The 21,715-nt window shown below is 41.7% G+C and overlaps 1 protein-coding gene across 3 annotated transcripts in view; it reads left to right on the plus strand.

Annotated features, from left to right (window-relative positions):
* The window catches only part of TOX (thymocyte selection associated high mobility group box), a 270,314-nt gene that overhangs the window by 222,554 nt on the left and 26,045 nt on the right, over positions 1-21,715 (plus strand). For all 3 annotated transcript variants that reach the window (XM_032470218.1, XM_032470217.1, XM_032470219.1), the window contains 2 exons: positions 5,684-5,965; positions 17,060-17,290. In XM_032470218.1, coding sequence (XP_032326109.1) covers positions 5,684-5,965; positions 17,060-17,290 — 513 coding nt within the window. The remainder of the gene's footprint in view (positions 1-5,683; positions 5,966-17,059; positions 17,291-21,715) is intronic.

Below are 21,715 nucleotides of genomic sequence, written 5' to 3' on the forward strand. Positions count from 1 at the left end.
AACTTAATTGAAATCTTCATCATCATAATCCCCCTCCATTACTTTAACTGACATTTTTTAGAACAATATTAGTCCTCAACAACAATCTATAAAATTTAAGGGAACAGTTCTGGTTTTCAAAAGAAGTGAAATCTAGCACCCATTTTTCAGTGGAATGAGTTCCCCCATGGGGAGGTAAATATTAAGAGCCCTTCAAAACTAAAATGCCAATGACATGCAGGACTTTTAGCCAAGAAAGAATGAAATTCACTGGGCTTGAAATAAACAAAATGAGAAACACACACCCAGGTTAAAAAGTACCTTGAGACATTTGAGTTCTGAGAATTAAACAAATATAGTTCCCAAAAGATCTAGGACTTGTAATACTATTTATGTGAATCCAGAGTCAGCAGTCCTAAATGTGCCTGAGCATCTATTCAGTGGAACTCAAAAACGTGCACTGAGTACCTACTGTGTGCCAAGATTTGTGCTGGATACTGGGCCTACCATGGTAAAAACGTAGAATCTGTCCCTGCTTTTTTGAGTTTATAATCTTTTAGAGTGTATCAGTTAAGATTAGTTCCACTGCATATAACAGGAAACTCAAAATGACTAAAAAAGATAGATGTTTACTTTCACACTAAAGACTCGCACAGTAAGTAGACCATCCAGGGACTGGTGAGAATCGGACAGTCAGGCTTCTTTCCTGTGCCTCCAACATCCTCAAGGCGCTGCCTCTTGGACCAAGACTTCTTGTCAAGCACTAACCCACCTATATTTTTGTCAGCAGAAAAGAAGAAAGGAAGGTGAGCCCTTTCTTCAAGATTTCTTGGCAGTACCGCACAAGACTTTCGCCCACATTTCATTGGCGGAAAATCATGATTGTGTGGCCATTCGCAGCTGCAGTGGAAGGAGGCAGTGCCCCCTGTTAACAGGCCAGATCTTTGGCTGGACAGCTGAATCCTGGCAGCCTGTCCCTCAGGACAAAAGCGATGAGTGTCAGAGGGTACAGCTCGAGGCTTCTGCCCCAAATGGAAACAGACATTGTTCATATTGTCTTTTCTTCTTGGAACTAATGCTCAATGAAGTTCACGGGAGAAGATAAAGATCAGCAAACTGGTTAAAGTCAGTTTATACTTACAGTGTTCATGTCCTCATGTATACGCTGACCAGGCAAGTGTTTTCTAAATGCTTGGAACACTAATTTAACTAAAAGAGCTCTCAGGAAGGCTTGAAAAATGCATTTGTCATATACAAATCAAGCTTACTGTCTAGAAGGTACATACACATTAAAGAAATTTGAAAGTGGGGTCCCACAAAGGAAGTACAAACAGAATGCTTTGGCAGTTCAGAATAAGATTCTCAAAGTTTTGTAGACGAGCTGACTTTCAAACTTGATTTTAAGTTACATTCAGGGTTTGGGTATGTGGATATGGTAATGGCATCGTGGAATTGTGAAAAGAACACAAATATGTAAAATAAGCAAATTTCCCCTTTCTTCTTTGTTGCTCAAGAGATCATTTAACCTCTGCGATCCTCAGTAAGCTTGTGCGAAACAGCCATTCCTACAGGGCTGCCTCAAAGGGGGATTATAAGACTCAGTGGGTAAAGTTCTGTGCAATCCACAAATCACTGAGCAAAGTATGGATTTTTTTTTAACTGTTTTTCAAAATTTCAGACAGAAAATGCTCAGAAAGTGAGTGCTGAAAAAGCAGCAGAGACCAAGACACATGTTCAAGGGAGACAGAGGCAAAGAAAGGCAATTAATCAAGTGTGTGAAGGGCAGTGGTAAGGATGATGTTTCTCTGGAACCTCTAATGACATGCTGAAGGGTTTGGATTCAATTTGGTAGGCAGGTATCATTGGGAAGTTTCTGAGTCTATGGCTCATGAAGATTAATTTTACAGCACTCTCCTGGGTGAATGTGAAGACATTCTTTTTAGTTGAGTAACTATTGCAAGTAAAGAGGTAGTAGGGGAGGGGAAGAGCTGAGTGGCCGAGCACATGCCTAGTATGCACGAAGTACTGGGTTCAATCCCCAGTACCTCCACTGAGAAAAAAAAATGAAAAAAATAAAAATTAAAAGAATTAAATTGCAACTCCCCTCCTCCTCTCACCCCACCAAAAAAAAAAAAAAAGGAGGTAATGAAGGCCTGAAATATGTGAATGGTGTGCAAGTGGGAGGAAGGGCAGATGGGAGGGGTATTTTGGAGTAGACTCCGTGGAACCCCCAAGAGTTTGATAGAGAAGGAAAGAACCAGAAATGACTAGAACATTCTGAGTAGAGGTGACAGGGAGGATGAAGGTGTCATCTAGAGAAACTAGACACACAATACAAAGCAGTTTTGAGAAGGAAAACTTTGTTCATGTGTCCAGTAGGGGTGACACCTGGCAGAGTTAGACCCAGAGTTTGGGTCAGAACTGTACACTTTGATTTAGAACGTTCCCCATTAACAAGACCATGATGACTTCTAGCTGGATGGAAGAAACATGACTCAGAAAGAGAATGTCAGGGAACCATCTAGGGATGGAAAACTGTAGGGAGAAGAAAAGGCAACGGAGGAGTTGAGAGGAATTAGAGAAAACAGCAGTTGAGATTAAGTGTGACTTAAGTGAATTACTCACAATTAGTTAAAAATACTGGAGCATAACAGGAAATAATATTTTGCACATTGAAGTTTTGTATTTGACATTAAGACCTGTGGTCAGTCAGCACCATTCTCGAAGGAAACCAGTGATCAAAACATATGCTTAAACCTTCATGAGCTAACTAATTATTCTTAGTTTTCAGACTCGGCCTCCCTCCAGTTTAATTTTTCCCATATTATATGTTAGGCAGTGATTAATACTGAACTGACTCCTGTGAAAGCAAGGCGAAATGGAAAAACTCCTAATTCAGAAATGTCACCATGGGTGTTAAGATCTGACCATTTCTAAGTGCATCTGAGAGCTAAAGAGATGAGTGTGCTCTCTAATTTGTACTTATCACCCTCCACACGGGAAAATTGGTCTTTGATTCAGTGTTAAAACCACTGTCTGCCTGGCCTGACACCACTGGTGACATGATATTTTGAACTAATGATGAGTCTGTTGAAGAAGTGGTACCCTGTGGAGTAGTACTTCATTGTGCCTCCCCAGATTGACTCCTTACCCCCCTTCAGCCAGGCCCACCTCCTTCTGCTAACTTTCAGAGGTGGAAATACAAATGTTAGTCCTCAGAGATCTGCCCACAACACTAATTAGCCTGATAAAACAATCAGAAAGATTACAAAGCGGTGGGAGCCATGGGTGCTCTACAGTGAGATCTGCAGTCATCAGCCCGGACACCCTGGGTGTAAGTCAGTTTAGAAATCACCTACAAAGTCATGTTAAAACCACAGTATTTCTGGAAGAATGAGAAGTGGGCTCCAAACAGGTCATAAACTGTTCATGCTTTGTAACTTGGGATTTACGTGACAGAGAAACAAAGATATCAGTTAGTTACACACTTTTGGAAAGATAATTTAGTTAAAGTATGATTTTGTTAGTAAACATTTTTAATTTGCAGGGCTATGAAAATGTGTCCTGCAAACACACGTGTGTGAACGTGCTTACGAGCACTTTATGTGGTGCAGGGCTGGGAGAGGGGCCGCCCTGCAAGGACGGTGCCCTTCCACCGGCATCCGTTACTCTGTGCCCACAGAGAGAGAGCTGTTCCACTTGCTGAGAGCCTAAGAAAAAACGCAACAGGACGTCAGGACATTAGCGTGTAGGCGTGAAGTGACTCCGGGGCACAGCTTTATGGGTATCTGTGAAAGCCGCTATTATTTCATAAGGAAGATCAGGTTATAGAAGTTATGTGAACAGTGAAGTAGGAACAGAAGGTATTTTAGTAAATGTGAGTGGAGGCAACATGAATGGACGAAGATAAAGGCCATCAATCAGGGGTAGACAGTGTTGGACCAGGCGCTGTCGCTTACCCGGAGCTGTAACTCTCTCGCTGGGACACGTCAAGGGGTGACTCGCTGCTTAATGCGGTAGGAAGTGTCAAAGGCTGGAATGGAGAGATGTAGATTTTTAACTCCAACTCTGCAGTCTGGGGGAGTCCTTTAAGCTCTCTGGGTTTTATTCAGGCACTTACATATTTACTCAACAGACATTCAAAGCCCCCAGTCTCTCCTCTTCTGTCAACTGAGAACGTCGCTCAGGGCCTCTGCGCTCCGACGTGTTTCACTGAGTAGTAACAACTGCTTGATGAGGGACTTTACAGAAAGGAGAACTATGAGCTGCTTTTGAAAGATTGGAGGAATACAATTTAAATGATGGGAAAAAGGTCAGTTTGAACCAGGAAATCAGTGGGGACAAAAGCATGGAGCCAGCCTACGCCGTCACCACGGAGAACCTGAGTCTGAGGATGAAGCAGTAGCGAGAGCTGGAAAGGTCTAGGGCGTACACTGACTAACAAGAAGCTAACAGGGCCTCCTGGTGAGCCTCATACAAAGGACACGGGCGACGCCTCTTCAGTCGCCACTTCAGGCTCAGGGGCATGTAGCGAGGAGGTTGGTGAAATGACTAGAGGGCACTGGTAGGAAGTGACTTTATCACCTCTGACTAAGTTACTTAATGGACCTTTACAGTGTTTCCATGTCATGATAACATTTGTAGGTGGGTAATTACTAGGCATTGTGACAGTATATGGGATTTTTTTTTTTGATGAAACAGAAAAAGATAGCATTATTAATTTTACTTTCTCCACTCCAAAATGTGACTTTAACCATTTATCTCTTCACTGCCCTTCTGTTTTCCATTTTCTTCTTTTTCCTCTCTCGTTTTATAAACCTCTCCCTGCACTAACTCCCCAAGCCCCCTCCGAGTGAACAGCACTGAGCTGCTTCCGAAGGCACCACAGAATATTGCCCATTATTTTAAGTTTGAAAATGCCAGAGACACGTTGAATGAAATCCACCACACTCCTCTTATACAACACGTTTGACCTCTGGATACGTTAAAAGCTTCATCCTCCAGTGCTTTCAATTCTAATCCTTGCAGAGACGAAATTCATTGCTTGAATTATAAGAGTGAGTCTCATTAAGGCTAAAAAGCAGTGACCCAGAGAGCATCATGGAGTAATATGGTGACCTTGCAACTTTACAGCTTTTCTTTCAAATCTGACTATGTAGTCAAATCATTTCAATAGTCAATTAATCAATTGGTTAACACTAGCCTGTAAGTGCTCTGAGTCAGAAGTTAGTAGATCATTTGACCAATGCCAGTCTGGATAGAATTAAGCTGAGAATCGTAGTACGCTTAATTTTCCAAACCTTTCATAAACGATGAGAATCAAAGGAGTAGAGTTTCATGAACTATGTGAATGCTGCAATCACTAACAGTTATACAATACTGACGCTCTAATAAGCATCAATATTTTGAAACTTACACCATAAATATGTTAATGATGTGTGTTTGCATTCCACTGGTAAGGAAAGGCTGTAAATATAATTAAGCAGGTCTTGAGTAATGAAATGTGATGTTGGCTGAATTCTCAAATTCTGTGCACCTTTGGGGCAATATATACCGTTAGGATTATTCTGCTCTGGGGAGGAGGCGGAAATGTGTATAGTTGAGTAGGACATCCTACAGGATGTTTAAAGCCTAGGGAATTTTTTTTTTAATTTTTCCGGAAAGAGGTCTTGTAAAAAATTATTTCCATCCACTTTTTTGGCAGATGCAAGATATACGGAACCCGGAAGGAACTCAATACAGCTCCCATCCTCAGATGGCAGCCATGAGACCAAGGGGTCAGCCCGCAGACATCAGGCAGCAGCCAGGAATGATGCAGCACGGCCAGCTGACCACCATCAACCAATCCCAGCTAAGTGCTCAGCTTGGATTGAACATGGGAGGGAGCAGCGTCCCCCACAACTCACCGTCTCCTCCCGGAAGCAAGTCCGCGACTCCATCACCATCCAGTTCAGTGCATGAGGATGAAGGCGATGATACCTCTAAGGTACGACTACATTACTTTTAGAACCTATGGAAATGCTCCTTGCCTAAAAAAAACAAAAGCAAAAAAATACTTCTTTGATGTCTTCCTTGACCTATGGTGGGTGCAAGTTTATATCATCCAAACGAGAAACATTGGTTGGGGACGTACTTCTGTAATGAAGCATGAGGTTACAGTCCAAATGGATTAAATCACCTGCTGGTTCAGTACATTTTAAGTCCCTAACAAATCCTTTAAATTCAGATGTATTAAACAAAAGTAGGTTGTACCCACACAGTACAGGATCTGCATGGTGAGTAAGGAAGAATAAATCTTACAGGATTCAGCATCCAAGATCAAGCTTAATTCACCACTCATTCCAAAGACTTGAATTCAATTTAACCACTTTAAGAAGGCAACATCCCAGGGATACAGTGATGGCCGTGTGTGTGTGTGTGTGTGTGTGTGTGTGTGTGTGTGTGTTATGGTTAGAGGAAATCTTTGAGATCATCTGACCCAGACATTTCATATTGAGGAAGAAAAAAAAGGAAGAGCCAGAGATACTAGACACTTCCTTCCAGAAGCAGAATCCTGGGTGTTTCATTATCTACCTTTTGTTAACCCCATGCCCATATACCTGTCTGTCTGTCTGTCTGTGTCACCTTATCTGTATAGAAAGATAGGTCTTAACTGTTCTTAGGATGGAAATTAGCTGCAACGGGCAGTTAGCTCTTTGAGCTATTCAAGGCAGCTTTTTCAAACAACTGCACCACAGCCAAGTCCACTGTCACTCAGAGCGTCAGAACAATCTTTTTGCTGCCTTGGTTATCAGTCAAGCATCTTCCAAACGGGTCCCAGTGAGAAGGACTCCCATGCCTGCCTACTGTGAAAAGCACTGGCGGCTACCTGAGTACTTCATGCTCCTCCTTTTTTAAAAATATCACCAATGAATTGTCACTTGGGTCGGCCCTTTTTTGGTCACTTGCAAGAATTTTGTTTTTGGAAAACAGAAGACAACACTGTGGGATTCTGACGTTTGTGGTTAACTACACTACACTAGTCTATATGACCCAACAGCGACACTAATTTTTTTAACAATCCAGATAAACAGGGACACACAGATAAATAAATCCTGATCATAGAGACAAGGCTGCTCTGCAGACTGTTTGATTGTTTTCAGTGTTCTTAATGCTCTGGCATTTGGGGCCTTCATCCCAGAAAGACTACCCCTCGCGGGGTAGCTAATCCCTAGGGGTAGTGAACGATAAACGCCCATCTCTGATAAACGCACCAGCCAATCGGGAGCCCACACCCCAATCTTCTTTATCAAACCCTCACCCCTCACGCCAGTACTCCCCCTGCCCTAGACCCCCCCAGGACCGGGTACTGGACAACTAGGGACCCCCTCTCCAGCGCAGAGCCCACTGAAAGAGTGCAGACCACCCAGTGCTAAGCGTAGGCAGCAGACCCAGCCTGCCTCGCCCCTTCTTCCCGCGAGAACCCCAGTGAGGCTCTGGGCCGTGCACTGCCCTCTCTCGTCTCTGCCTCCTGATGACCCTGCACCGCGTGCGGGGCAGCCCGCTTCTAGGTTTGTGTGCCTGTAAACGCCTTCCTTCGTGACATGCACGTCCCTGTCTGCTGTCTTACTGTTGCTGATGGAAGCAAACCGCCAGTATATTTTAGAACCACTGTGCAGCTAAATACCAGCCCCCATGCGGACGCCTCACCCTCACAGACTCTCCCTGATGTCAGGCAGCCAGCCTCTCATGAGGGAAGATAAAAAAGGAGGCAGAGACTAATCGATGTTACATAAGTAGTTTATTGGGCTAGTGAAAGCCTGATCGTTTAGAGGTCAAAATAGATGTTTAAGAAAATGTGTATTATTCTAATAGTATCGCCAGCCCATGAGTACCTGAACCTTAATGTGAACACCAAGAATTTGTTTGTGGCCAGTTTAGATCTGATTATGCATAGTTAATTCAAGTTGAATTCCTAAACACAGGTGAGATATACTATATTGAAAGGGGAAAAAAATCATAGTTCTACTCATAGTAAAAACCAATTTGTGCATCTGTATTATGCCTTTATCAGCATTCTTTGTGGACATTTCAGGAAATTAATGCAAAATTAGTAACAGCTTCTGACAGGAGATTTTATGCAGGATGATTCTTACTTACAGTAGCATCTTCCACACCCTTCAACTTCTATGAGTAGCACACTGTGTAGAAGCCAGAAATTCATAGAATTAATATGGAGAGATTCTGCCATTTTCGACTGACACATAAGGTCCATATCTTATCATTTTCCTGAGGCCTGAATTTGTATGTTGCGAGTTTCTAGGTTGGTATGAAGCTTTTGAGTATCCTATCCAATCACTCAACATCCATATCGTAAGATACTTTATAGCTCACGACTAATGATCACGTAAGCTTTGTGTAGTGGATGCGTGTTCTATAGTGGAATGGTCCTGAACACACTAGGTGTGAAGGCAGGGGATGAATTTCTCAAGAATGCCCTCATTAAAATGGCGTTTTGTCTACACAGATAGCCTCAAGTTCGTGTTTAGTTTCAGTGTATTTTCCATCTCAAGAAAATCCACTCTCCCATTCCAACTTTACATACCATTCGTTCTTCACCTTTTCTCTCGTTTAAATCCCTCCTACCTCTCTATTCAACTTATATTTATTAAATGGCTAAAAAAAGATCCTCTGATGAAAATGATCAAGCATTCTTCATCACAGCTAATGATTAAACTGGAATTTTTCCTGTGTATATGAGCAGGATTTATGTGGAATGTTGCAGTGCAACAGCTCCAGTTAAACGTGAAATGGCGTTAAGTTGAAAGGATCATTTAAATCATTTCTAACAAGAGAACTACCAAAAAAATTATATTTACTCTCACACCTGAAAAAGAAGCCTTTAAATCGGCCCTCTTAATACTTTGTACTCTCATAAGCAACCGCATATTAATTCCAGTTTATCTAATTGAACAATCAAATGAAATAACTGTTTTGACAGAAAGGAATATTGTAAATACATCAGTAAAATAAATTATCACCTTATAAACACTCCCCATGGTTCTGATTGCTGTGGAGCTGTGTCGACAGCCTAAAGTCATAAACTAGACACACAGTCAAACATCAAAGAAATACAAACCCGGGTAGCTTGCGGTTCTAAGCCTGTAATCCAGTCCTTGTAATACAAGTATCCGTGGCATTACAGCCCGTTTTTAGCAGTTTTCCCTTTAAGGAAGCTACAAGCCAAGGCTCACAGTTGGCGTTCATATAAGCACCAGAATATTTGGGTTTATTTTTCCTTTTAAGAGTGTTGCTTTTTATTTGTCCCACATGTAGTCTATGTTTCTTTTTCTCTTTCTTACCTTCCTTAAGATTGTTCTTCTTTTTCTCATTCCATAATTTCCCATTTTAAGATTGGAAATTTTGTATTCTTCCTCTAAATTTAGTAACCACCCCTGACACGCAAATGCATGAAGGTCTAACATTGGTCAGCATCTTCACCCTTCTTAGGTTCCTTCAGCGCAACACGCGTCCCTCCAACCTCTGCTGGGCAGATATTGCTGCTGTTTGTTTTAATTATAGTTTAAATTAAGTGTAATTTAATAAACTCCATGAAACACTATTTCTATTATTATTTCAGTCTTTTTCCTTTAGGTTTATTCACATGTAATAGAATTTTTTTTATCTGGCATCATTTTCCCTATTCCTTCAAAATCTTCTCTGACGAGGATCTACTGGGAACATTACCTTAAAAAGTTCTTCCACTAGGAGTAGAATTTTAGATTGACAGTGCTTCTCTCCTGTCATTTTGAACATATTACTCCATCGAATCCTGATTTTCATTATTGCTTTTGAGAATTCTACTGCCTCACTGTCTTTCCTTTGAGAGTAATCTGCCTCGGTTCTCTGACTGGTTTTAAGATCTCCTTTTGCCTTTGGTGTCCTGCAGCCGCACTGTAATGTATGTGAGTTTCTTTATCCTGAATTTAAATAGTTCCTACCCCATTCTTGCTCCCTTCTCGATCTGTAATTCTGATAAGATGTCTGCTAGACTTTCGTATCCTATCCTCCATGGCTCTTTTCTTTCATATTTTCTGTTTCCCTGTTGCTCTGTGTTACATTCTGCTTAATGTATTTATATCAATTTCCCAGTTCATAATTCAGTTTTCAGCTACATCAAATCTGAAATTAAAGCTGATATACTGAGGTTTTAATTTCAGTTATTTTATATTCCTAGTTTATTTGGTTCTTTCCCAAATCTGTTTGGACATTTTTGTTTTAATTGCTTGCTCTTTATCCATAGATTTCATCCCTTTTGTCAAGTATTTGCTAATTCCGATACGTGACATCTACTGAGGTCTGGTTCTATTGTCTATTGTTGCTGCTGGCTCTTAGTTTTAATGCCTTGCTTTGTTTTGCTTTTAATAAGAGCTGATATTTATTAGAACTTTATAAGAATTCTACTGGACCTGGTTTGAAAGCAGATTCCCCTAAAGATGATTTGTGTTTGCTTCTTCCAGGCATCTTGGACCATTACAATCTAGAACCACTTTTGGCTTAAAGTTTTTCAGATCACTCGAGTAGTATGCTTTCAGGGTATAAACCCTCACAAATGCTGGCTTCTGTTTGTGAATTAGCACAAAAGATATTTTCCCCCTCATTCAGTATCATCCTGGCAGGTCCCGGGAGGGAACACGCAAGGGAAGTCATTTTATCTCCCCCTTGCACTGAAAGTCTAATTCTTTTCTGTCCTGACTTAATAGGAACCTTCCTGTTAAACACCCCGCTTTTGTTGGTCGGCCATAGGCTTTGTCACCTATCTGCCGTGACTTGGACTCAATTTCAACAGGTTCAGCAATTATCTTCATGATGAAAACTGACTCTGGTACTCTGTTTACTTCTCTGAATTCCCGCTTTCACGTGCCTTTTTTTTTTTAGCTTTTAAGAGTTTCCTACTAATTTGCTAGTTCATCCATGTATGTGCGTTGCTATACTGGGCAGAAAGAGGAGTTTTTTTTCACAAATAAAATAGGATGTGACTAGAGCAACAATTAAATGAGCCTTCAGAAAAGTACTTTTTATTTACCACTGTTCTGAAGGCTAGGAGATTCCTGGAACAAAGTAAAAATGATACGCACACAGGTTTCTATAAATACTGAGTGAAATCAAGCTGTGTTGGAACTGAATGTCAGGTCACGTTATCCAGCTTTGGGACAGAATATTGAAAATAGGGACTTGAAAGTCTGATATTTCCCAGATTGAACTATACTTACTACACAGTTTTTCAACACTTCACTTGATAGAATATGTATGACACTTTTAAAGAATTTCTTAGATCCCAGCAACTGAGAAAATACGTACTCCTCATTTGTCAGAAATAAAGTATCCCATTGGTTAAGACTGAGCTTTAAAAAGTAGTTCTGGGGAAAAGAGTAGAATGCAGTCAAACACCCAGTTAGTACTCGGTTCCAAATAATTGTTCCTAAACTTCATTTAGGTCATTATCTTATACTAGGAAGTGGTATTTTCAAGATGTGTATGTTCTTAGATGATTCGTACCCCAGAAGACTGAGCGTGCTTGATGGAGTCATGAGATAAAAAGCACGGGAGGCTTACACATAAACACTGGGCACTTTCCCAGGACCCTGTGTCCACAGCTTGTGCATTCTTGGGAAGGCAGGAGAAACCCTCAGTCTACAATAGCAAGAGGAAAGCATGTTGATCTAGGCAGGCAAATTCAGAAACCAAATGAATCTAACAAAATTGATAACTATAAGTAACGGGTGTACGTAGTTACAATCAAATCTTTTCTTCACTTTAAAGTGATTTTTTCTGGACAGTAGCCTAAATTTCTGAACTTACATAAGGCCACTGAGTGTTTTGGTTAAACTCATCCTAAAACAGTACTCAGTTACGTTTGGCAGAATCAAGAACCCTTAAAAATGGATTTGCTTTACAAACTGTGGTACCAATACAATGCCCTGCACTTGTGAATCATTTCAAGAGTATAACATTTCATATATGGTTTTCTATAATTGATGTTTTGAGTCAGTAAATGTACTGTTATTATTAATGATAATAATAAACCCGACTGTAAAATGAAAGAGGGATTACAGCCTTGCTGATTTCCCAGTAACGAGATGACTTGCTTTCCATGCTCATTTGAATTTATTCTCATAAGGGGATTTCAGATGGCACAGTTTAGAAAGAAAAGAGAGAATGAATTTAAGTAGCAAAATTTTTCATGTACAGAAACAGCACCGTCACAAAAAGTGCTGTGAGATGCCCTGTTTCTATGGTGAAGATTTTACAATATTTACTTTATGCGGTAAGAGTTATAAGTGGAGTTCTATGTTGTTTGTTCAGCCTATTATGCAGATGGTGCTTGATTAAAATCTATTTTAAACTACAGCGATTACTGCAAGATAGTGTGCGTTAAACAGCTCTCCCAGCTCCATTAAAGGCTTTGGGACCGCGGCAGTTTATTTTAAATATGCCTGAAGACATTTCTAACTTCTCCAGGGACATTTCAGTATCAGTGATTCTCCTTCCTTGAGAATCTTAACTCCTGGACCTGGTATTCTTACCTAAGTATTATCTAAGTAACACCATTAATACATGCTTTTTAAAAGTAAGAAATCATTGTTTCCTTGTGATAAATAAGTTAAATGCATCACTATAATTAAGCGGTAAGACATGAACAGGAGGTGGGTTACCAGAAGCATCAGGACAGCCCTAGGGATTTTGGAAATAAATCTATGTCACCAGGTAAGTCACGTGAAGCATATGCCTCTGTGTAAAGCTTACGTGAGAGTAGTCTTTCTATGAATTTGTGGATGTATTTGTTTATTCATTAGTGCTTTAACTGAACAGGAAGTAAGTCTGTGGGTGTACATTGAGGGTTTCAACCCAGCCATGTTCTTGGTTGCTGTGATTTTCATACAGCTGTTACATATGTTTCGAATTCCCTCTTTCTTGTAATTCTAAGCCTTTGGCCCAAGCTGTACAATATAGGGGTGGAAATGTGTGCTGATTCACTGCACGAAAGACTCCGCACGGATGCTGTGAGGATGGAAAGGTTAGCGGGACCTTGTCCCTACGCTCAGTGTGCTTGTAGGGGCTTCATATTTCTGCATTATATGGTTCCTTCTCTGTTGTAAAGATTGTGATGTTGGAATTACATTTAACTCTCCAGTCTTAGAACCCAAGTAACTTTAGAAATATTATACTCTAGAACAGTGTCCAGGACACAATGCAGTGCAGTTCAGTGCAGTCACCACCAATCATATACGTGTACATTTAAATTTGACTACTTAAAATTAAATAAGTAAAAAAATCAGTTCCTCGGGTGCTCTAGCCAAACAAGCTCTGTAGCCACATGTGGCTAGCAGCTACCCATTCAGACAATGCAGAGAACATTTTCATCTTTCTAGAAAATTCCATGAGTTAGTGCTGCTATAGTCTGCAGAAGTCAGAGTCTCTTAGAAAATTAGGACATTAAATTATAAGCTTTCATCCATCTAAGTAAGAATTTAGGGTCCAGACTATACTCAAAATTAAGGCCCAGGGACATATTACAAACCCATTTAGCTAATTTTCCCACCACAATCGTATTCATCATCATTGTGCTCATTCCAAGTAGTTGGTGGTCAGTAAAGCCAGGTGTCTTTCAAAATGCAATCCATTCCTGGCAGGTAAGTGGATCCAAATTAGAGCCACATCTCTTTCTTTAGGGAAGCTTTGCATGTGAGAAATGACCATGTGGTTTTCAAATATGTGATGAAACCACCTCCAGAAAGTGGGCCCCGACAAATTCCCGGGTCATTAGACAGACTCTAAACAGTAGCTCACTTCTGTACCTTCCCGAAGACAAGCAAAGTGCGAAATAAAATATGAGGCCCCCACACGTCAGGAGGCAGTGCCCAGTGTTCACGCGGCCGACAGACTTCACTTCCTGCAGCACTGCCCACAGGGGTGCGTGCTAATATCAGACAGCGAACCACAACAGGGGGGTCGTGTCCCGTTATATTGCATCCTAAAAGCAAAGACACTGTCCATACCCAGTAAGTCTTCATACGAGGAACACTGAGCAATGTAATGACAGTTCCCCTCAAAGCACATTTTATTTAAAAAAAAAATCTTTCATACATAATTTTTATTTTTGTTTTTTCCTCTTGTATCAGCTTTTGGTGAAAGGGCATTCTCTTGAATCATAGTTCAGTTCTATGAGGACACTTTTATAAGTGATCAGAATATTATGATCCAAGTTGCAGAGGTCTAGTTTAATTACTGAAAGAAAGGCTGTGAATCTTGAGAAGTGAATATTGCATGTGTATCTCGTAGGTTGGCCCCCTCAGATGCCACTTTTCTGGCCGGGCAGGTAATTCCAGCTGAGGTGAACATGAGCATTTAAAAGGAAGGCATATCAGTGGGCTCTCGCTTTCAGGCGTCGAAAAGACAAAGCTGATGCGATGTAATGAGACTGGCTGGGAGTCTGGCCATAATGCGGGAGGACGTCCCAGCCTCACAGCTGAGTGCCTCCCAGGTGCCCGATCGGATACACAGTTGAAGCCTCAGGGTGACACTCCATAACGCACAAATCATGTCTCCTGAGCCTTGAAAGTATGGAGGCAGAAGTCATGAAATGCTTGTTTCTGCTAAAGGAAACTCAGATTGTGCAAGACTGCATCTGGCTAATCCTACTGAGCAAGCCAGGAAAGTAGGGGAAGCCTTCAGACAATGGACCAACGAACCAAATTGATGGGCTGCACAGAACGTTTAGAGTTTCCTCAAAGGTTGCTGTACGTGGCCTCAGAACAGTAATTTGTGCTTTTCTTACACTTGATACCTAGAGCTTCTCACTGGCAGTGATAGGTTCTCCTGCTCCAGCAGATAATCCCTAAAAAGCAGGGCCATGTTGTCCAGTACAAGGATGCTGTCCTTTCTGTTACCAGAGGGTATCACATAGCCAGGAGGTCTAAAACTTGCACCATGTTGTCCAGATACCAACTTACAAAGAAAAGAAGCATGAAGATCAGCAGTTCAAACACAGTTTTGGACCGTAAAAGATGGCAACTATTTAGATAATCTGGGGAAATCTTTTAATAAAAATATTCACGTTGCATCATAGGATGACATTTGATTATTTCCCAAAAAGACTGATACGATCTGCAATCATAGAGATTTCAATGTGTCAGATCATTAATTTTTTAACTGAAGTAGAGTCAGTTTACAATGTTGTGTCAATTCTGGTGCACAGCATAATGCTTCAGTCATACGTGAGCATACGTATGTATTCGTTTTCATAGTCCTTTTCATTACAGGGTACTACAAGATACTGAATAGAGTTCCCTGTGCTCTACACTAGAAACTTGTTTATCTGTTTTATATATAGTAGTATATGCAAACTTCGGACTCCTAATTTATCCCTTCCCACCTCTTTTCCCCTGGTACTAATTAATTTTTTAATTAAAATTTAAAATGAGTCCAGGTAAATATTCCATATGGACCAGCATCATTTCCCTGCACTTTGTTCCCTATCTGATGTTACCAATCCTTGATGAACTGTGACCTCCAACGTCATGATCCCTCCAGTTTTAATACTCTTCATGTGGTCTTTCTTGAATCCTTTTCTATTTTCTTCTTCATATTTTATTATTTTGAACATAGGAATTGTTATATTTAGAAAGTTGGAAATGGAGGCCCAGAAAATGATGTAATTTACCCAAGATTGCACAGCTAAAAACAATGAAAGATGGCATGAGTTAGGTCCTCTGACGTCACGTCCGCTGGCCTCTCAGGATACCATGCTTCCTCTCCAATGGTGACAGCTCTTTTACACAAATCACCTTGCCTCGCAGCTTATCTGAATAAGATACATGTGACCTTATGTTTGCCAAGAAGGGAAAAATCAGCAACAATCACAACAGTGGAAGGTGAGGGCACAGAACCTCCCACGATGATGGCGATGCCATCGAGAGGCGGTGCACGTGGGCGTGTATGCTGGTGGGAGAGGCGTGTGGAAAGAGGACTCCTTCAGGGACAGCACTACTTGATATTCAGGTAGATTCACATAATCGTAGAACTAGAAAGAAATCTTAGCCCAAATCTCTCGTTCCATAGAAGTGGATGAAATGACATCACATACAGTTAGCTATTATCGAAGTTAATATTTAAATGCAGATATCCTAATACATTGTGTGTTTTTCTCCACTTGCATCAGAATAGCAACACAGATTATCCAAATATTCAGACGCAAGGACAATGGGAGAAAAGGGAAACTATTCTTAAACCGAATATTAAAGCTGTCCTAAAAATGTCTAGATTTTAGAATCTATTTTCCAGAGATGCACTTTCCAGTATGGTAGCCATTAGTCACATGTAGCTATTTAAATTTAAAGCAATTAAAATTAAAGAAAGTTTAAGATTTTGTTTCTTATTCCTGCTAGCCACATTTCCTATGCTCATCAGTTACATGTAGCTAGTGGCTACCATATTGAATAATGCAGATTTTAGAACTTTACCCTCATTGCAGAAGGTTTTGTTGGACAACACTGAATTTGCTTCTAGAGTATGCCTTTCTCCAAGCCGTGACCATTGTTTGGCTTTCCCAGCAGCATGCATAGACCTAAATGCAACATCAAAAGCCATTCAACTTTATTAATTACACATGTTGCCCACAACGACTTAAAAATCATAATTAGGAGGAAAAGGATAAACTCCCCAGAAGAAAACAGGTTAGATTGTTCATACAGTAGGGTCACAACCCGAGGCATCTGCTGCTGTCATCGTCACAGCGCTGCTTGTCACTCAGCTTCCTGAGTGAGAAAAAGGAGAAGCTAGGAGAGGTAAGGGCTAATACCCAACAGTACAATTGCCCTGCGAAGAGAATCAATAACGTTATCTTATGTATGAAAATTACATGAAATGGGAAGTTTTATCTGAAAACAGCAACAGCAACAAAACCAAGTGTCCCTTAGGAATGTCTGTGTTTGTGCGACGTGTGTGGAGGAGTCTATCCGTGTAAGTCTCAAAGGAGCGCGGTGTGATCCGTCCGCACGTTTTCCAGTCCCTCCTAATTCAGATTTTGGTTTTGTTTCAGATCAATGGTGGGGAGAAGCGGCCCGCCTCTGACATGGGGAAAAAACCAAAAACCCCCAAAAAGAAGAAGAAGAAGGACCCCAACGAGCCCCAGAAGCCTGTGTCTGCCTACGCGCTGTTCTTCCGCGACACTCAGGCCGCCATCAAGGGCCAAAATCCAAATGCTACCTTCGGTGAAGTCTCCAAAATTGTGGCTTCGATGTGGGACGGTTTGGGAGAAGAGCAAAAACAGGTAAGAAAAGACGCAGAATGGAGTGAATCAGCACGATCTGAAAAGGTGTGTGCATTCTAGAGAAGGGACCTCCGAGGACGATGGGTAGATGCTTCAGATGCTAGAGCCGAGGCCGAGCATGGGCCCCATCAGAGCCAGACTGCAGGGAGCTGTGACCTGATCTTATGTTCCTTTCTTGCTCTGTTGTAAATAGCATGTTAGTGCCTTTGTTCCCACGTTTATATAGTGCAGTTACTTTTGGAAGGATTTTTCCATGTCCCAGCCAGGATTACATCATTCCTTAATGCTGGCAGTGTGATCACAAAGACTGAAAAAAACACGAGAAGTATTTTGAAAACTGTCCACCCCTCTCTTCAGCACTTGCTGTTTACTCTTTTGTCATCGAAACCCCCTTTGCTACATGAACTTCAGATTTAAGGGTCTCTCCCCGCAGCCATTCCCTAAAGACCACCGGGGTATGTTATTCAATCCCACCTGTACCATATTTCCAAGCTGGATTAGATGCGACCAGATGCCTGGTTACTTCCTTCTGTGGTGGATTGCCGTGGTGTGACCAAGGACCATGCGAGGGGCTGGGGGGGTGCAGGGGCACGTGAGACACTTTGCAGCTCAGCCATAGCATAAGTAGCCCCGAAGGTCTTAAGGAGGATGGGAATCTCAGAGAGAAAGAGTTCAGTACGTAGGTGTAACCCACCTCGGCAGAGAAGCAACATGGAGCCCAGATTTCTAAACCAGGCAGCAGACTGCCGTTGTCACCCTCTAGAATTTCATTGTCATGAAGACAAAATTAGACAGGCCTCATCATTAATGTTCAGTTACTGGAACGTCTAGGTAGATGCAGCTTTAGCTGCTGCAGAATATTGACGTGTGTTAATGATGGACTCGTCTCATGTCTGATTATCAGTGGAGACCTTTACCTCTTCTCATCTGGTCCAGGGAAGCGTGTAAGAAACAGGAAGCCTCAAACCTGTATCCGTCTACGAGTACCTACATACTGTGAATATATGTCAACATCTATAATGTATACAGTGTTTTCTATGTTCAAGAACACGTATACATGACTTATCTCATCTGTTCTGCTCATTTCTCGTAGATTCTTTAAATTTTGCCAATTAGGAAATGGGGCCAGATAGGGAAATTCATTCACTTTTTTCACATTTTTACTTAACAATACTTGTTGAGTGTGTACTCCATGCCCCAGGCACTGTTCTAGACACCGGGTACAGCAGGGAATGAGATGGGGTCCCCATGCTGGTAAATGGTTTGTCTAAGGCTACACACCATGACCGGAACTTATCACTCAACTTACAGCTCTTTTCTAACAAATTCATAAAATCGGTGAGAGTTGTAATGGTACAACCAGTTGCTAAGGAAACATAGAACCTCCCCCCAGTTCTCTCCAGACCCCTTTTCTGTCAACCAAAGCCGTCTTTTACAATCTGCTATCTACACATTTTCTTACACCCTTTTCAAGACTGCTGGCCCCAGGGAGAGGCTTCACAGGAAAGCACAGGCCACCACCGTGGAGCCCTGCCCTGCAACAGTTGTCTTCAAGGGCAGAAAACACACCACTGGAATGTTCTCTGTGCACGCAATTAAAATACTCATTTCCCTATGAAAGGGTAGTTGACATATTTTGTGAGTTTGTTGAAAACCTGGTATAGTTGGTTGAGGATTTTCAACCTGGTTCCTATCCTGACTCAGATCAGTTTGCTCTCATTCTCAAAGCTGAGGTGTGGCCTCCAGCCAACGCTGGGCATTCAGTGTAGAACTGGACAGTGGCTCATCCCTCTGCTTGGCAGAGCTTCGAAGACTGAGAAGCTAAGTGCGCGTCCACCAGGAATCCCAGCCCATCCCTGTTGTCTCTGTTTATACCCATGATGCCTCCTGCCTCCACCCATGACCCATGCGCCAGGACGTACCTCTCTCCCCAGTACAACCCCTGCATGTATTACTGGACAGGGACCAGGCTTCACTACTGCAAACTCTTCGGCTTTGTAAGATGAAATTTCACAGAAGAGACATCCAGAAAGTGCATACCCTCCCTAGGGATTGTGGCAGCAACTCTTGGGCATCAGCAGACAGACGCGATTCCCTTCTGAAGACTCAGCCCCTCTTCCTACCCCGGGCTCACCGGCAGTGCCGCTTCAGGGCTCCTAGGGGCTCCTCTGGGCTCTTTGCTCTGTCAAGTTTGATTTTGAGAAACTTCAGTTGCCATTGCCACCACCCACCCCACTCCTCTTGTCTATCTTCCTGACCCCAGATACCTCTCCCTAATTATTTCCCACCTTCACTAGAGGAACTTGCATGGTAAGGCCCACGGTAAAAAGGGAAAGGCCTGCAAAGCTCTGCCTTAGCCCACAGTCGGTCTTCTACGTGATCAATATTCACAGTCCACACCTATACCCATGTTTCTGGAGGAAAAGAATAATGTTCTTATGATGAAAATTGGGTACTTCCTCAAGGCAACAAATACAGAGCTGCAGGTTTTCCCACAAATTCAGATACAATACTGTCTTCTATTTTTATTATAGCAAGAGGTGAGCACTGAGATCCTATGGCCCATTTTTTGCTCTGATCATATGAGGCATTTACACGCCCAGAGAATATGAGAGTCCCTGTTCTTGACGAACATGTTAAAAAGGGAAATTACTCCCATTCTCCTATTCTGCCTTTCAAAATTGGGGCTGGAAAAAAAAATGTTGCTTATATTGAAGGCAGTGAAATGGAATTTGAGCTATAAAATGTAGCTCAAATATCATTTTATTTTTACTTGAAATAGTAACTAGTTTGCTTTTAAGTGAGAAGGAAAAAAAATTGAAGCTGGACTTTTCTAACAGAGATAGGATCACAACCATGGTGCCATAGGTGAGGCTCTTCAATCATAAAGATGTGATGACAAAGCATTTTCCTCATTCTCTGTTGTTTCAAACTTACTAAGTAACTTGTGATGAGTCTGTCTTTAGGTTCTTTCTTAATGGAAATAGTTAAGGGTTTTTTTGGAGAATTTGTTTTATAAACAAGGATGAAATTATAAAATAGTTGGCCTTGTATAACTCACTGGGTATTGTAAAGCAATTTCATATTCAAAATCCAGTTGTTAAAAAAAGTTTATACCAAGATTATTTTTTTAACCTGAATAGAATTAACTATCTTTTTCTTTTACTAAGAAAAAAGTTAATATTTTAACATTTGAGCACCTTTACCAAAACCAGGGTATTGGAAGCAGTCTTTGGTCAGTTGAAAATGGTTTGTTTCCATGCCTTATGCTCCTTGGACTTGACAAGGGTTCAGCATAGCTTAGCCTTTCCTCTTAAAAGATGATCTCGCTTGATAAAGAGGATGAAACTGCAGAGTATGCCAGAAAGGATGGGTTCTGACACATACAAGTCCATCCAGGGACGAGCAGAGAGTGGGTCAAATGATGACAAAAGGGACCCGTGGCATCAGCTGCCCCGCGGCGGCCCTCCCCTGACAGTTTGCAGGGATTGCCTGCGAAGCGAACACGCCTGCCTGGAATGCCCACTTTGGCATCAAGAGAATTTCAACAAAGTATCCAAGAGAGCGGTATTACGGTGTATTACCACCTCTTCTCTCCTTTTATGCTGACTCATTGTGCCAGTGCGATAGACCTCTGTTTCAAACGTAAACTAATTGTACTTTTCTCTCACTTAATATTACAATTGGGAAGCACCACTATGTACTTTTAAAGGAATGTTGTCGGAGCCGATTGGAGGCAGACCATTAAACTTCAAAACTGAGGACCGATGCGCGTGTTCCGGAATAGCCCCACGTGGTGCCACTGGCAGCGTGCAGGCAGCCGCTTCAAGTAGAAGGCGAGGATTTCATGCGCCACGATTGTTCAAGACTCACATTGTCATAATAGCCCACAATTATGAACAGCCACAAATATAAACACAAACCAGGGAAAATGGACAAAATTATCGATGACTTATTAGGGGCTCAGAAAATTACAATGTTTAAGGAAAAACAGCGATTAGTGAGATTACAATGGAACGCGTTCTTGCCAGCCAGAGGAGCAGGACGCACAGCGCTCTGTGTGCTTCTGCCGCGTGCTTCCTCGCTGTGCTGCGCAGGCGGGGATTGGAAGCCTCTGCTTCTGAAGGGGTGATCCTTATTTTCAGAATCCATGGTGAGTGAGAAACTAAATGTGCTTTGGTTTCTGTGAAGGATCTCTCAAAGAAGAGAAATCAAAAGGAAGCTGAAAGAAGTGATACAAATCCTCCAGGAACACAAGACCTCCCTTAGGGATCATTCCTACCAAAGCCACCGAGCAAATGTCACATATCCGAGATCTCTCCGTGTTAATACTTTAGAAGATGGTGCTGAATCCGGAATGGGAGCGGAATTGTGTTTGGGATTCCAACCGGAGGTTTTAAATGCTAATGAATCGTTAAGACAATG

This window comes from Camelus ferus, chromosome 29 (genome assembly GCF_009834535.1).
Source record: "Camelus ferus isolate YT-003-E chromosome 29, BCGSAC_Cfer_1.0, whole genome shotgun sequence".
Lineage (NCBI taxonomy): Eukaryota > Metazoa > Chordata > Mammalia > Artiodactyla > Camelidae > Camelus > Camelus ferus.